At 48.9% G+C, this 15,705-nt stretch overlaps 1 protein-coding gene across 5 annotated transcripts in view; it reads right to left on the bottom strand.

Moving 5' to 3' along the window:
* FLNB (filamin B) overlaps positions 1-15,705 on the bottom strand; it is a 73,599-nt gene that overhangs the window by 42,921 nt on the left and 14,973 nt on the right. For all 5 annotated transcript variants that reach the window (XM_037382863.1, XM_037382860.1, XM_037382864.1 and 2 more), the window contains exons 2-5: positions 5,637-5,885; positions 4,551-4,648; positions 3,521-3,668; positions 284-402 (exon numbers count right to left, since the gene is read on the bottom strand). In XM_037382863.1, the coding sequence (XP_037238760.1) occupies positions 284-402; positions 3,521-3,668; positions 4,551-4,648; positions 5,637-5,885 (614 nt within the window). The remainder of the gene's footprint in view (positions 1-283; positions 403-3,520; positions 3,669-4,550; positions 4,649-5,636; positions 5,886-15,705) is intronic.

The raw sequence follows: 15,705 nt of genomic DNA, 5'->3' as shown, positions 1-15,705 counted from the left end.
TTATCTAAAAACATGTCAGGGTGTACTTGGCCAGTCAGGCTAAAGCACTGCAACTACTGGACATTGGGGTTGTGTTCCAGACAGTGACTTTTTTTTCAAGTTCATCCAGTAAGGCAATTATGAGGAAAAGCTTGAGACTTGCACTTTTGATAAGATTATTTTGCAACTTCTTTTTAGATTACTTATCTGTTAAGACCTTATTTGTAAAAGATGAAGGTTACTGCAAAAAAATTTCAGTGTTCAGACCAGCTTTACTCTTTCACACAAAATCTAACAGACATACCTCCTCTCTGTTTCCTTCTGGATCCTCTATGAAGACCATCAGGTCTCCCTGCCCAGCACTGATGGTGTCTACCGTGAAGATGGCAGGCTGCTTCACCATGTTCCCATGAGGCTCAATCCCTGTGAGACAGACCCAGAGCGGCACATCAGCTGTTGCTACAAAACCCAGAAGGTAGTTTGGAGGCCACCCCCCAGCTGACGCACGAGCCCCCAGCACCAGCTTCCCCAGCCCGCTGCACGCCACCTCTTCACCAGCTGCCCAGAGCATCGTGCTCACAACGACCCCTGCTCTTACAGCACAAGCATTTTAAAAAATTGGTTGAATCACTGGTGCTTAACTCATCTTAGGATCTCAGGCTGATGCCAGAACCCTGCTGGCATCTGGGTTCAGGTGAAAGCAAGTTCCCCCCCGTCTGCCCGAGCGATGCGCTGAGTGTCCCCCGCAGCCGGCACTGACAGTGCCTGGCCTATGTGCATTAGCTGCTCCTTACGAGCTGCTCTGCTTCACACAGCTAAACGCTGCAATGGTGCTGCACCGCAGCAAGGGCAACCAGGGAGGCCGGAGGGAAATTTTGGGAAGCCTTTTGGTAAAGGCACTACCCTACAGCCAAGGGCAGAAGACTTATTTAAGCAAGACAGTTCCTACCCATCCTACCCATATTGATCCTAACAATCCAGTAAAATGACATTTTACTCCATTACCAGAACTCTGCCATACAGACACCGCTCAGATTTATTATTCTTTGAAAGCCGCTCAAACTACTTTGCCAGAGTGAACACTGTACAAACTGCATGCAGGAACCTCTTCAAACCATGAAAAGCCTGCAATTCAGTGCCACTTCCCCTGAACTTTTTAGTCAGAGTTTCCTTGTTCCCCAGCACAGGGCCTGCTACAGCACGCAGTTTACCAGCAGGGTTTCATCATCTCCCTACACGTAGCCCCAGGTCACGACACCTGTCATGCTGGTGTCAGACTGAGTGGGTGGAAGAACTTCCCAACGTTGCTGGTTCCAGACTAGCCTAAACATATATACCCTTCCGTCCGAGGGAATTACTCCTTGGCTTATTCATAAAACCGTGGGCACTACTGCTCCATAGCACAATTAGTGGAAAGTGCAACGTCTGACAGATTATAAAGGAAGTGGTTGTGAACAACAGAATTCCTAAACTTGTTTATCTTCAGAAAACAATAAGTTGAAAGCAATGCAAGGAAGATCATGTTTTTACTAGGAAATCTGAGCATTCTGATAAGGTGTTAACAATTGACATATTCATTCTTTCAAACTAAGCCCCAGATTATCATCTAGTTTAAACAGCTATAAATTCACTCTGCCTATCTTCAGCCCACCGCACAAGCATTAGGGTCTGGTATTGGAGTTAAGTATCCGTCCTTCTGCAAGCACGACGAGGACTGCTCATCCTCAAAGGACAGCATTAGTCACTTTCTTAGCCTACGTTTCACCTCCTGGATTTTACTCTCTTAGAGGAGACCTGCTTTGCCTGGTTCAACGAGAACTCCCCATGCATTACTGATGGTCTGCACAACCCTGCACAGCACCTCTGCAGGCTCATTTCACATCAGGTCTACAGACAGCTGCCCTCGCGGCGGCCAGGGTGCTGCACTGCAACCAAGGCTCATGTTAGGAGGTGACAAGCAACTTACATGGAAAAACAACAATAAAAAATGCTAAGACTGATCTGCTTCACACTTGACAGTCACCTTTTTCTGGAAGCATGAAGACCTGTTACTCATTCATCCAAAAGACCGTGCCCAGTTGGCAGCGAGCCCCTTGCTGCTGGAGTCACTGTTCAGTCCCGACACACCTTAGCAGTCAGAATTGTCAATAACATCTAGTGACTCTGCTTTGGTAATTCACTTTGGGAAAACATCAATCTTTCAGGAAGAGCCGCTCACCCTTTATAATTTCTATTACAATGGTTCCAGAGCACCATACGCATGAAAGCAGAAGACAAAATAATTCCAGTTTTTGAAAGAGTAAGAACATGACTAAAGCCAGACTTGACAGATTGAGGCAGGCTGATCAGTCACCTACACAGTAAGTGGAGTATAGAAGTCTATACATTTGGGGTCTAATAAATGTGTCTTATGTATCGTGGTTTGCTGTGGAAGGCACCAAGGAAGGGCATAAACCCAAGTAGGGTAAGTGCTAAACCCACTTCTGGCTATAGTGACTGCTCTTCAGTGCAAAGATAATGTCCATGCCCATTCATTCCACTAGTTAAGTTTCAATGGAAAATCAACTTTAAAAAAACCCAACTCACATAAACCCAGAAAAAAATAAGGAAAGTTTTGTTTCTTCCCATTTCACTCTTGTACACCCAATTCTGGAACCCACTAATTCTAAAAATCTTGAAGGACCGATCGATAACAGCCCCCGGATTAAAAAAAAAATTTAAAAAAAATGGAATGGAGAACAAAGTGTAACACTTAAGTGACGTCTTGCTACATACCAAGCATATTAAAGGTAAAAATCTGTTATTCATTTAGTTGAGATCATATTCCAATCTAGAGTAGAACCACATCAGAAGTTACAGGAAATTATCCATTTAAAAGGTAAGTTGAAAGAAAGGCTGCCTATAGATCTACAGTTGCATAAACACCCATGGACGAGTCCTTCCAATTAGCAAATACAGCCTTTAAAACAAAGGCCCGGCACTACCTAAGTTTGAAGGACTACCAACCCACCTTTGTGCATGTGCAAACGAAGTATTCACACCTCCAATCAATTAAAATAACTTATTTAGAATTAGCCTACCCTAATACACATCTGCCACCAAGCCTGGGAGACTCTGCCTCTACAGAGAGCCTGCTCAGAGAGACGCAGAGATGTGAAGAGGTTTTTTCCTCTTTAAAGGAGCACTTTACCCGGAGAAGCACTCCCTGCTGCATCAACAGCCATCGGCAGCAATACTGCTAGCTTGAATCGCACACCACGGTGGTTTTAGCCCCGTATCATGCTACTTCTTCCAGCTGTGCAGTACGAGGCTGCAGCTTGCAGAACAGGTTCAGAGACTTTGGGGAATTTACATGTTAGAACTAGGAGTGTCTTTTGGACTATATCCACGTATTTCTGAAACTAGGCACCACACCAAGAGTATACAAGTGAAACTTTGAAGTCAGTTACAGTAGGTCTGGAGTTCAACACAAGCGAAAAACCCCACCCAGCTTTCTGAAGAGCTGAACGCTTGGTGCAGCTTAAGCTCACCAAGTCCTTACCTCTGCCATAAGCCCTTGCTTTCTTTGGATTCAGCTTGGGTTTTAAAGGAGCTCCCGGTTTCAGCTTGGCTTTGGGGAACTGGGACAGGTAAGTCATTACAGAGTGCTCATCCACATCAGGGTGGATAATTTCTTCAGGGGTAATAACCTGAAAGACAGTGCAATTAAGCATATTGTACCAGTGCTTGGTTACTGCATGTCAACACAGAAACAGAGCTATGACACAGTCTTACATTTCAAAACCCCCACATGTTAATGTGATTTCTCACATCTATTTTCCCTTTGATACACACAACATCATTTATTATCTCATGGCAAGAAAATCAAGCAGCTCATTATGGTCCCAATGTGGTTTGGGGCTTTTTGTGCCTTAATTATTAGGGGTTCTCAGGAGATTGCAACAAACTGAGCAGGCAGCAAGGCAGGACAACAGTAGCTATGTTCCTCTTGAAAAGCCAACATGGGGATAACTGAAACTGCAAGAATTGGAAACTCATAATCCCGCATGCTACAGCTCTGAATTGCAGTTCCTGCAAAGTGAAACTTGCGACCAGTCTCTTCTCCTGCCCCCACGACACAAGCTGCTCCCAGAGCTTCAGAGACTTTGGCAATTCTGTCCCAATTTTATCATTATGAAACTATCTGGTTTGCAAATTTGTTCTCCATAGGAAAGCCATCCTTGCAGGTGATTTCCTAAGCCAGTGAGTTTTACTTCTGTGGCATTCAGTGCTGCAAAATTCCATGGACTAAGAGGGCAGGCACCGCTACACGTGTGCCTTCCCTCCTACCCTAAATGGTGCAACACCAGCTGCCTTCAGCGGAGACACCGACACAAAATCTTACAGCCAGAGCTCTGAGATGCAACAGGGCATTTCATTACAACTTGCCCTTTCCCAGGCAATTTCACACAAGTTAACTGTAACTTTTGAAAGTGTCCAAGCAACTTGACCTGCTTTCCTCAGTTTAAACCCAAGCTAGTCACAAGCACACAGCTGGCTGCTGTGCTCCCCGCAGGCCTGCACAGCCTCACCTGTGGCACACCCAGCCAGTCGTCCGCCTGCTGCATGGCTTCCCGAGCGTTGTCAACAGGCTTCTTCGGGTCCCAGGTCTCCCAGTCAGGGCACAGGCCTGCAAGCGCATTTCACTTGTTAGGTGTTATCTGCAAAGGAGCTTCCCTAGCTGAAGAAACCAAGCACAAACCCCACAGCCACTTTTACCGCTCTATAGGAAGATATTCAGAGCTTTGCAGAAGTAAACTAGAACAAGACGGAGCACGTGCTGCTCAAACGCTTGCAAGATAACAACCAACACCTCCAGGGACCCCAACGACACAGACAGTAACAGCCCGTTCAGAAAGACTCCCACCCACCTTGCCTATCAACTAAAGACGTATAGCTTTTCAGTCGGCCACACAACCACACTGCTTTAAATTTAAGCTGTGCAAGACACCACTTTAAATTCAGCACAAATACATCTAGCCATCATTTATGTTTCACTGGCTCTCCTGCAGCAAATCTGGAAAAGAAAAATTCAACTGCTTGCCACAGCACCCCAGACTGCGTTAGATGAACACCAGCAATCGCACTAGTGAGGCTGTTTTACAGGAAGGCAACGAAACTGCCTTTCTCACACTTCATCACATTATCCGCCTTAAGCAGCACAGCCTCAGCTTGCTAAACACTGACATTTCAGGTAGTGTGCAGCTTCTGGCTGCTCTGTGCTCCCTCTGCAATCCTATTTCAGGAGAACACATGAAGCCTCCTGCTGCGCCCAGAAGTTGAAAGCTTGTTGGCACTCGCTGTGGGAACAAGTCTTTTTTGCATTTAGGAGCCAGCATTTGCGCCTTTGTCCCTTGCACCCAATACAAAGCTTAAACGTGGCGCCTCCAATAATGCAATCACACATTCTGCTTTAGGCCAGTGTTTCCCTTAGCCAAGTCGTTTACAGCTCTTACAGCTCGCTGCTTCCCACAGCTGGCCTCTTTGGACTCAGGTTTTCCTGAAAGCCTCAGTCCTGTCTCCAACTCAGCAGTGAAAACCTCCTCCCATAGGAACAGCAGAGCAGCCACAAGGACAGCAAGCAAGGACAACACTGACCATCAGAGGAAAGGACTTACCTGGAGCACAGCTGTCAACAAGAGCCCCCAGTGCCTTCCCATCCTGCCAGTTTTGATTGAAGTTCGTGATTGGCAAGTAAGGAATTTTGTTCTGGATCCAGCCCAGCAGCCTCTGCTTAGGGGTCTGCTTCTTTGCATCATCGTCACCTTCATCCTCCCACACTGGCATGGAAATGGAGTAGTGGAGGATAAGGGTCCATATCAGGCCAAGGATCAACTTCAAATTTCCATCAACTATGGCTTTACTATCTGGAAGACAGAAGACGTACAACAGTTTTATTTCCCGCCTCAAAGGAAAGAGACATGTTTTTAAAATAACCGTGCCTGCACTCATTCCCAGGTAATCAAGGACAAGAGAAGTGACCGAGGTCACTGCAGGCACTTGCTCAGGGCAGAGACACCATCCTTCATGTCCAGCATTAGATGGGAGGGAAGAGAAGAGTCCAAGTACCAAGTGCTCTCCAAGGGTGTTGAGACTTCCCATTGAAGCTTTGCCATGTTAAGCTTAGGAGAACTGGCAGTTTTAAGATCTCTGGTATTTTGCATTTGGATAATAAGTGCCGCCTGGTATTTTTAATGGCATTTGTATCTTATGGAAGAGGCCTCACAGCACATGATGGAGTTCATAAGAACAACATCGCAACCGGGGTGAAACACCCCAGGGCATACCTAAAAGACTCATTTAGGAAACTGCATTTATATATAGAAACATGCCTCCCCACACCACCAATAGTTTGCATTTAAAATGGCAGAAAAGAAAAAAAAAAAAGAAAGGTACTATATGATGGCAAAGCCAGAGTTTGGAATTGGAACAAAGTCCAGATAGATCATGACCTGTGTATAAATGGCAAAGCGGGGAGTGGAGGTCCATCGGGCATCCTTTGCACCACCACGCTCCTGCCTGCACAAAAAGTCATCCCTTCATGCTACAAATTCAGTTAGAAGAAAAAGAAAAACCAGCTCTCGCTTTTCCACGTGATGCTCTAGCCTAGCAATATCCACCACCACAGCAGCCACGCTGCACCTCTGCTTTAAGACACTCCGTGCAGCTAAGTTTAAGGCTGCTGGGTACCAAGATCAGATTGTCGTAAGAAGCTGCCTGAAGGGGCAGGGTATTTTTCTGCATCAGTTTGGCCTTACGAAGTGACTTCTACAGTTCTGTGAATACTCTTGCAGTTTACTTTGGGTTTAGTGAGTCACAGATTGGATGCACTCCTTTTAAGCTTGTAGTTGCTACTCAGGTTGTATTACACTTGTAACAGCTCCAGTTTGCCCAAGTTCACCCAAACCAGGGCTCTTCTGCAATGTTTTGGGATGCCCTCAGCCTGACTGATCCTTTCACTCACAGTAGCACACTACAGCAGTGCATTTTTCTGTTCTTCCTTCCATTTCAGTGAAAACTGTTACAGAAACCCCTTTCTAGTCAACAGAAGTTACAAGTGACCTGGAAGCTTCTGTCTTGCTCTCCAGTTCCCGGAGCAGATGCTGGAGTAAAGACAACTACAGTGGTATGAACTCACTTCCATGCCACCAGAATAACTGTACAGGGATCTTATTAAGTCCTAGCTAGCAAAGGAAAAGTGTTCCCTACTTTGACTGCCTTCTCCAGTTCAAACTTAAGAGTGTTCAGAGTCCTGCAAGCTGAGCCTCACCATGCCCAACATCGACTGGGCATGCCTCACCTGCTCCTCTTCAGCTGCAGAGACCACAGCAGCAACCCAATACCATCTTAGCAATACAAAAAGATCTCCTGACTTTCCAAACAAGTGATTATACAGAACAGCAACCAAGAATGGTAAGCACCAGGGTGTTCCCTTTAACCCAGTGCTCCAGCAAAGTGGTTAATATTTACATGGTTTCACAATAGGGCGGTATGTCCTGAACAGATAATGCTGTTAACTTCAGACCTTGAATGGTGTTTGGCCTTTCCTGACAGTTAACGTCTGGTTTCTACTCAGATTTTATTTGTATTGGATTTTTATTTAACATCAGTTTTGACTAATCTTACAGGATTATGATAAGTGTCTGCCACTTGACCACTCACTGCCAATTTCCCATCCAGTCTGAGGTATACAATAGATAGCTATGAGGTGATTAAGCTCCGCTGGCTTTTAATTACAGGTTCCAAGGTGAAAGTCTGCATCACACAAGCAGTGTCTCCTAGCAACAACTAAACAGTCCCTGCTGTTACCCACTTCCCCCTCCTTCCCAGCTGAGCTGCAAACTAGTCAGTGGAGGGAAGAAGCTCCCTTACAACCTATTAGGGAAAGCTTTCTTGAAAGAAATCGTATCAGAGCAGATGGAAGAGCTGCATTTTACGTAAGGGAGAGACCCAAAGCCCTGCCAGCGAGCTCACCACTGTGCCTGAGCTCTGCAAACTGAAATTAAGGGGTGCAGTGTACAAAAGCCCCCACTTTTGTGGTGTGAGCCCCCACTGCCCCCCCGTGCCAGCTGCACCTCCATCCCGCACCCCCATGGCAGGACCACCCGCTCACACCACGCTGCTGGACCACACCACCGGCCACTGCATCCCCACACCAGAAACGTCTCCAAACTTCAGCTGTGGATTTATACTGACATCGGCATTTTTTTTACTAGAGTGGACGCAGCAATGATTTAGTATGCTAGAAGTAAACCCATTTCAGAGAGCCATCCAGTGATCCCAGGGAGAAAAGCCAGTGGGACAGAACCACCCCAAGCACACTGCCATGCGCACGTTACTCAAAATAAAACCCGGCTCATTTCATATTTACAGCACATAACTAAAGTCTGTATGTGGATGCGCTGCGGTTACTGCAACAACCAGCCACATGCTCAGAGCCTCCTCCAGCACCCCATCACTATGTCCGAGGGCATGGCTGGGCAGTGGTCCCTGACCCGGGGAAAAAGCGCCTGTGCACAAGATAGCTTCACACTGAAAGCAGGAACATCTCATCGCCTTCATCCAGAGAGGCCAGGCATGGGGCCGCTGCCCAGATGACAGGAAAAGGTCACCGCAGGAATGGGACAGCTCTTCCTCCCCGGGGCTGGTGCCATCCCCACAACTGCACTTTGTTAGCAAAGTTAGCAAGCTCTTACAGCCTCTCGGCTTCCTGACAGGCATAGGCATCTCATGATGTAATTTTTTCCAAGCCTGCTTGTAGGAGGGCTTGTCTGCTTTCATTTGGGGTGGGGAGGAGGGAGAAGAACTCCTAGGCAGGACGGCAGACCTTATCAGCACCCAGCAGAGCCGGCTGCGCACCCTTCCCGCAGGCACCCCGCTCCCAGCTACAGGGGATCCCACCAGCTGCTAAGCCCCGGCTCACAAACTCTATCAGACACAAAAGGACCCTCCATGTTCATGAAAAGACCAGGATCCAGCCCAAGGCAGGCTTGGCTTCCAAGCACTGGTGTAGAGCTCAGCTCCACCCAAGCATTCAGCCTCTTCAGAAAAGCCTCAGCTTTAGTGCTGCCTTTTTAATTAACTGACTAAAAACATTCAGTGCATTCTCCTTGAGGCTTCTCCGGCACGAAGATGCAAGCAGCACCCAGGAAGACAAGCATCTGCTAACAGGTCCTGCACACAGAGCTGGTCCAGAGAACCCTGAAACCCTCTTAGCACCAGGCAATTTGCAGGCATCCCCCTCCCAGCTCCGAGGGCACACTGCCAGCGTAATACTGCCAAGGTTCTGGAAGAGTGAAAAAAACGTGTGTTCCCAATGACACTTAAGCACCAACAATCACTACTGCAGATGCTGCCATGTACCCCAGCTCAGCGGGCTTTCCACTGGATTCCCCCCATTCCCTGGTCTGCTTCAAGACACTTTTTCTGGCCATTCCAGGCTGGAAAACGGATTACGTCAACAGCAGATCTCGCAACGCTGCTTTCCTACTACAAAAATTACTTTTAGGCATACTTATTACTTACACGCTCTATACTTTGCAGCTTTACAGAGCCCTTCAAGCCATGTTTCTCAATTGCTCCTCTGGAGCCCATAGTAAATTTACAACATGGAGATGCACACTTCTCATGGTCAGTGCTTCTGAGCCACAGAGCAACAGTCCAGCCCCTTGAGGATGCACCTCCACCATCAGCATTTGGCTTTCAGCTTCTGCGTGTTTGGTAGATGGGAACAAATTGACTGCTCTCAGCTGCAACGGAGAGCATGTGTTTACTCCACAGCACCAGGAGAGTTTCCCCAGATTAAAGGAGCCTTCTCCACACAGGCGACTGCTGCCGATCCCCACCTTCCCACAGCTGCGGGAAGCGAGCTGTCGCGTCTCATTCGCCAAGGCAATTTAGCAGCACTGAGTAACAGCACCACCGTAGACAGCTTTAACGTAACCTTTTTTGGAGAAAGCGTGGGCATCCGCATGATTTGTTTTATTCACATTACAATGCTTAGTTAACATCGGCAAGATGCACTTACACGCATGCCGGAGCGCACTCGCGCACTGGTTTGTTGCACCTGGTAGGAAACACGCGCTTTGGACACCGAAGCGCCCGCACCGCTGAGCCACACCACCGCAGGGTACCTGCTGACGGCCACCCGACTTGTGCTTCAAGGGCACGCAGGGAGCCCAGGCATGAAGCAGGAATCCGTGCCACCAGAGCCCTGGCCTGCCTCAGACCGCAGTACTTAGGAGGACTCTGGCTCAACTGGAAACACAGATGAGCAACTGTAGAGGTGCCATCCACAACAGCAGAAGGGCGAGGGCTTTGGAGAGGTCCAGGGGAGTGGTTTTTTGGGGGGTTGGGATTTTTTGGGGTTTTGTTCATTTTGGGGCTTTTTTTCTTTTCATAGAACCAAGGAATTTTGGGATGTTACATGCAAATCCTCCTGACACTCTGCTGTGAACTCCAACTTTCCGAACGCCGTTAGACGACCACTTTCAGACAGTCTGCAAGTTATCACAGCTAGGCGCACAGTCCTGACCTAACAAGAAGCAGAAAAAGTAGAAACACTCAAGTTTGGATTTAACACAAACCTTTGTTCCCATCTACACTGTTCAACGTGCATTTTAACTTCAGTTAGTCCAACTCTTAAGTCGCTTCCTTCCTCTAAAAGCAAGAAGGATGCAGCCCTTGCTCAGCCGCAGGCAGGCAGAAGCCGTCGGCCGGGCTGGGCTGCAGGCAGCCTACTGCCGAGAGGTCCTGGCATCGGGATGCAGCTCGACATGACCTACACACTGACTGCTGGGGAAAACCTGCCAACCAGACATAAGCTGTTCTGCAGAATCAACGCCACTATTGAACAAGCGAGCACTCACTCTTCTGTTAAAAAAAAAAAAAGAAAAGCCTATATATAGCCTACAACATTAAGTTTTATGTAGGAGTATCCTGCTTCTTAGTCAGCTATTAGGATTTAAGTGGCTGCCTGGTAGGGTGAAGAGGAAAACAGACTGAACCAGAGCTCGTTTGCTTCCCCCATCACACCTCTGAGTCTAGATTGTAATTCTTACTCTTTTATTATCCTATTAACTAAGTGGCACCCAGCCCAAAAAATGGATTATGGCAATTCCATAGGCCAGCAGTACACACCACCAGTCTCAGTCTTGAAAAGGAACCAAGTTTTAACTGCTCAAGCTGACTTATAATTGTTGCTTTATACTAAATATTAATACGATATGTTACACTTGGACTGTTAGTATCACACGCCTTAAAGCACAAAGAAAGACGGTGAAGTGCCCAGCCTTCAGCCAGCGGCATGCCTAGCCTGAGCCAGCAGTGTGACCATCTCCAGACAAATGTCTGTCATTTTTATGGCTTGGGCCACAAAAAACTTCCCAACCCAACCTACCAAGTGGAAAATCACCAGCACAGCAGAACTTGGTCCTCTGTATCTGTGCTCGCAGCTGCTCCAGGAGCAAGCACCAGAACTGAAACCTGGCATTGATCTAAAGCTTGCAAATTCATCCTCTCCAGGAGAGATCCAAGAACTCTACCTGAGGCACATGGCTTGAACTCTACGACCTTCATTAGGTCTCTTCAAAGCTAAATGATTCCACAACTCCAAAAAAACCAACCCAGTGTTACAAACAGGTTTGTGACTGGAATCTTTTGCTGATGTGCAAGTCTGCTTTGCGTTCAGGTTAAGCACAAGTACTACCCGAACTGTGGCAGCGCTCCTTGAACTCTGCCCTACAGCAGAGCTGCAAGTCATTTTCTGTTGGACAATTAGTGGAAACAAGATAAGCTACCGCAGCAGACAGCTTCCTTACTAAATTGAGCTACTGTGCAAAGTCTTGCAAAACAAATGAAGGACTGAAAAAGCAGTTTTTGAGTAGTGCATTTATATATATATATATTTATTTTTTTTTAAACAGTTTCTCGGCTGAGGCTGAAGTCAACCCAGCTCATTTACAGTCTGGGCAAAGACATCTCATACGTTTTGCTGTTGATCACATATGGAAGTTCTACAACAACCAGCACTCATCTTTGCACCCAGCTTCTCTAAAAAGTGGTCACCTTCTCCAATCGATGTTCTCCCTACTGAAAATTGTGGTTTATGCATTACATGGAAGAACCCAAGATGCATGCTCCTTAACACAAAACAAAGGAGCAGTCTCAACAGCCACCCCTACTCCTTATTTCCAGATGTGGAAGGAAGCTTGTACAGTGCATGAAGTTCAGTTATAGATCACTTAAATGGAGACTGTAGGTATTTTAAATCCCAGTGTCTTGAAGTTTCTGAGCATTTTCCCACCTCCAGTTATTCTCACCTATTGTTAAACAATATAGCAATTGGGGGCCAGAAAAATTAAGCGCTCGCTAAGGTTTAATCTTCTGCAACAGTGAAAACTCCACATTGAACTGAGCTCTTTCAAAAGCCCTGCTCCACACTGTGTCCATACCAAGCAGAACTATGCAGATGAGATGAAACTGAGTGAGCTGCCTAAGGAAATTCTTTGCCGAAGCATACAGTATGTGTTCACAGGCTTGCCGTGCCTGCTAAAGCCATTAGCGACATCCTCTGTAGGGATAATATGTCTTTAAATCAATTACGCGGGTTCCTCTGTGCATTGAGAACATACTGCAACCATTTCCTCCAGTGACCCTTAAGCCCAGGTCCACCTGGCAGCTTCTGGAGCTCGGCACACAGCTTGTCGCCTGCCCGTGTGCAGCCGGCTCATCCTGCGGGAGCCCCGGCTGCGCTCACTGCTCGGAGCTGGCACCAGGGCAGCTGATCTTGGGCCAGTTCATGGATTCCGAGCTGTGACCTGCTAGCCTCTAACGGCAACATGCTCCAGCCGCACTGCATCTCTGCTTCTCAGCAGTGTTCGCAGTTGATGCTGTGACCCATTGGAGAGCTTTCCTCAGCATCCAGCTTAGGTGAACACCAGCAGGCCTTCATCTCATCCGCTCCCAACTTAGCTCCTGCACCCTGCTGAGATGCAGCCAGTGGTCAGCTTTACCAACGAGCCTCTGGGTGTTTGGTACCCGAGGAAGCTATCTTCAGGAAGTGCAAGTGATACACCATGTACGCAGCAGATCCACTAAGGTTTTTACAAGGTGAGCTTTTCAGAGGAGAAATGCCATTTCACTGGAGGGCTTTCAGCACATTAACTGAGTGCTGATCTGGGCACAGACAGGAGGATGGAAAAAATGTTGGGGGTTTTCCTTTTTTATTTTTTTCCAAGGGGATGGAAACCATTTTCCTCTATGCTTACCAGGATGTCTGGTTATTACAAAAGAAAGAAAAAACCAAACCAAAAAAAACCAACCAAACAAAAAAACTACACCAACAAAAAGTTGATTCCTCTGTGAGGCTTATCTTAGGATTTGAGTGATTAAACATTACAATTCAGAGGTTTTCAACAGTTTTTACTTTAATTGGATTTGAAACCCTTTAGATCAGTCAGAGGACTTCAGGCCACTGTTGCATCCATCACCCTGCGCTGTCGACTGGTGCACATTGGGCCTCTGGAAAGGATCTCTTATGAGGTGGAACAGGCAACTGTAAAAATAAGTTCAACTCCAGTCCTTTCAGGGTAGGTTTGGCAAGGAAAAAAAAAGTCAGACAGACTTTTAATACAGAAAAGAATAAAAATAATTAAACCAGTGGAGCTCACAGGAGTGAAATACAGATGAAAATAGCTCTGCCCAACTTTTTAATAGGTACCCAGAGACCACTTAAGGCTCACATCCAGAAAAGAAAGGCATAACATGAAGCAAGCTGAAGCCAGCAGTGTAACAGCAACAGCAACCAACCCAGCTTCTCCGAGAGAAACTGAAAACACCCAAGGGGGCTGGAAGAAGTCAAGAATTTCAAAATTAGGAATTGTTAGGGTGGGTGGGGAAAAAAGTCAAACTGCGTGTGGCTTATGATCAAATTCCTTAATCCTTTCGGTCTGAACGCACCTAAGGTTTCCGTGGCCTTCAGAGCCGCTACCAAGTTGTGGACACGAGAAGGTAAAACGTGTGGATCTCGGGCTGCGGAGGAGCCCAGCAAGGGGTGTCAGCGCACGTGCGACCCTGCCACCAGGCGCATCGCCACCGGGGACAGAGGGGTCAGCGGCGAGTGGGGACGCAGCACCGCAGAACCGCGGCTGTCACGGCCCGCCGGGCCCGGCCCGCCGCTGCGCATTCGGGGTGCCCGTCGGTGGCGGGGGGAGCCTGAACGCGCGGCCCCTGCGCAGCAGCCGTGGCCACCAGCGCTGCTCCGCTCCACGAGCGAGGCCCGGGGCCGCGCCCGCCCTCACCCCGGGCCCCGGCGCCGGGGGCACAGCGGGGGGCACGGGGGGGCCACACCGCCCCGGCACCGGGCCCTGCAAGCGCGGACCCCGGGCGCCCGGCACAGCGCACTCCCCGCTGCCGAGCTCACCCCGCCGCCCCCCCGGGCCAGCCCGGCTCCCGCTTGCCGCTGCCCCCGGCGTGCCACAGCGGGCACACGCACAGCGGGCACACGCACCGCGGGCAGCAGCGGGCCCTGCGACCCCCGACCGCCCCCCCCCCGCACAGGGCGCCCCGCCCGCCTGGGACCTTCCTGCACAACCCCCTCCCCGGGTCGGGGTGACCCAGCAGCCCCCCCCCTCCTCGCGGGTCGGCACGGCCGGCAGCAACCCGCAGACCGGTTCCATCGACCCCGCGGGCTGCAGGGGCTTGGGAAAGCCCCCGGCGAGGGCCGGTCGGCGGCCCCCACCGCCCCCCCACCGCCGCCACCCCGGGTCAGGCGCCGGCGGAGGGAAGCGCCGGGAAACGGCGGGGACAGGCCACGCCAGCCGCCCGGGGGCTGATTAATCACTCGGTGGTAATGACTTGTGAAGGAAAGTCCCCGCAGCGGGGAGCGAACATGCCGGAAAGTGGATTTCTGTGAAATGATGGAGGGAAGGGGGAAGAGAGGATACACACACACACACACACCCCGCCGCCTTTGCCACGTTCTGCTGAGAAATGCTTGGCTCGGCTTCTGAAGCGGAGTGATGGGACACAAGCTGCAGCCCCTGCCCCGGGCGGGGAGGGGAAGGGGAGCGAGCCTGGGCCAGGGTCCTGCTCCCCACGGGGCAGCACATCCACTGCTGCGGCACAGCCCTCCCACCAGAGCTGGGAGCTACGGCCCAGCCAGCAACACCACCACCCCACTCACAGGAAACACGTTTCATGAAAATTCTAGCCAAATACAAGATTGCCCAAGCCTAGGCCAAAATACTTGTCTAGGAGTCCAATAAACTCGAGGTTATTCCATGCACACAAACAAAAAAAGCACCACCTCACAACAGATCACCTCCTCACACAGCCAGAAAGCCAAGCCTCCGTCAGCAAGGCTAAGCTGATAAACATATATGTGGGTATATATACACACATTTATCCCCCACTGCAGATACAAACATATGAATAAAGCTGTGGAGCCAAATTTCTGCAAGTAACGCAGCAAAACTAAGAATCGTCGCCGAGGCATGAGACTGCAGTAACCATCCCTGCAAGATTAAGGTAATCCCAAACCTCACCAGGTCGCTTCAGGTTGCATCAAGGTTAAAAACCAGGCTAGTTCTTGCAAAGACTTCCCAGGGGCCAGCAGATGCATTAGGTGGACAAGCCATCAGCACTGTGCTGTACCTTCCATTACTGAAGGAAGGTGACCGAGCTTCA

Source organism: Falco rusticolus, chromosome 4 (genome assembly GCF_015220075.1).
Source record: "Falco rusticolus isolate bFalRus1 chromosome 4, bFalRus1.pri, whole genome shotgun sequence".
Classification (NCBI taxonomy): domain Eukaryota; kingdom Metazoa; phylum Chordata; class Aves; order Falconiformes; family Falconidae; genus Falco; species Falco rusticolus.
Note: the sequence above shows the minus strand (reverse complement) of the source record. Positions and strands in the feature narration are given on the sequence as shown.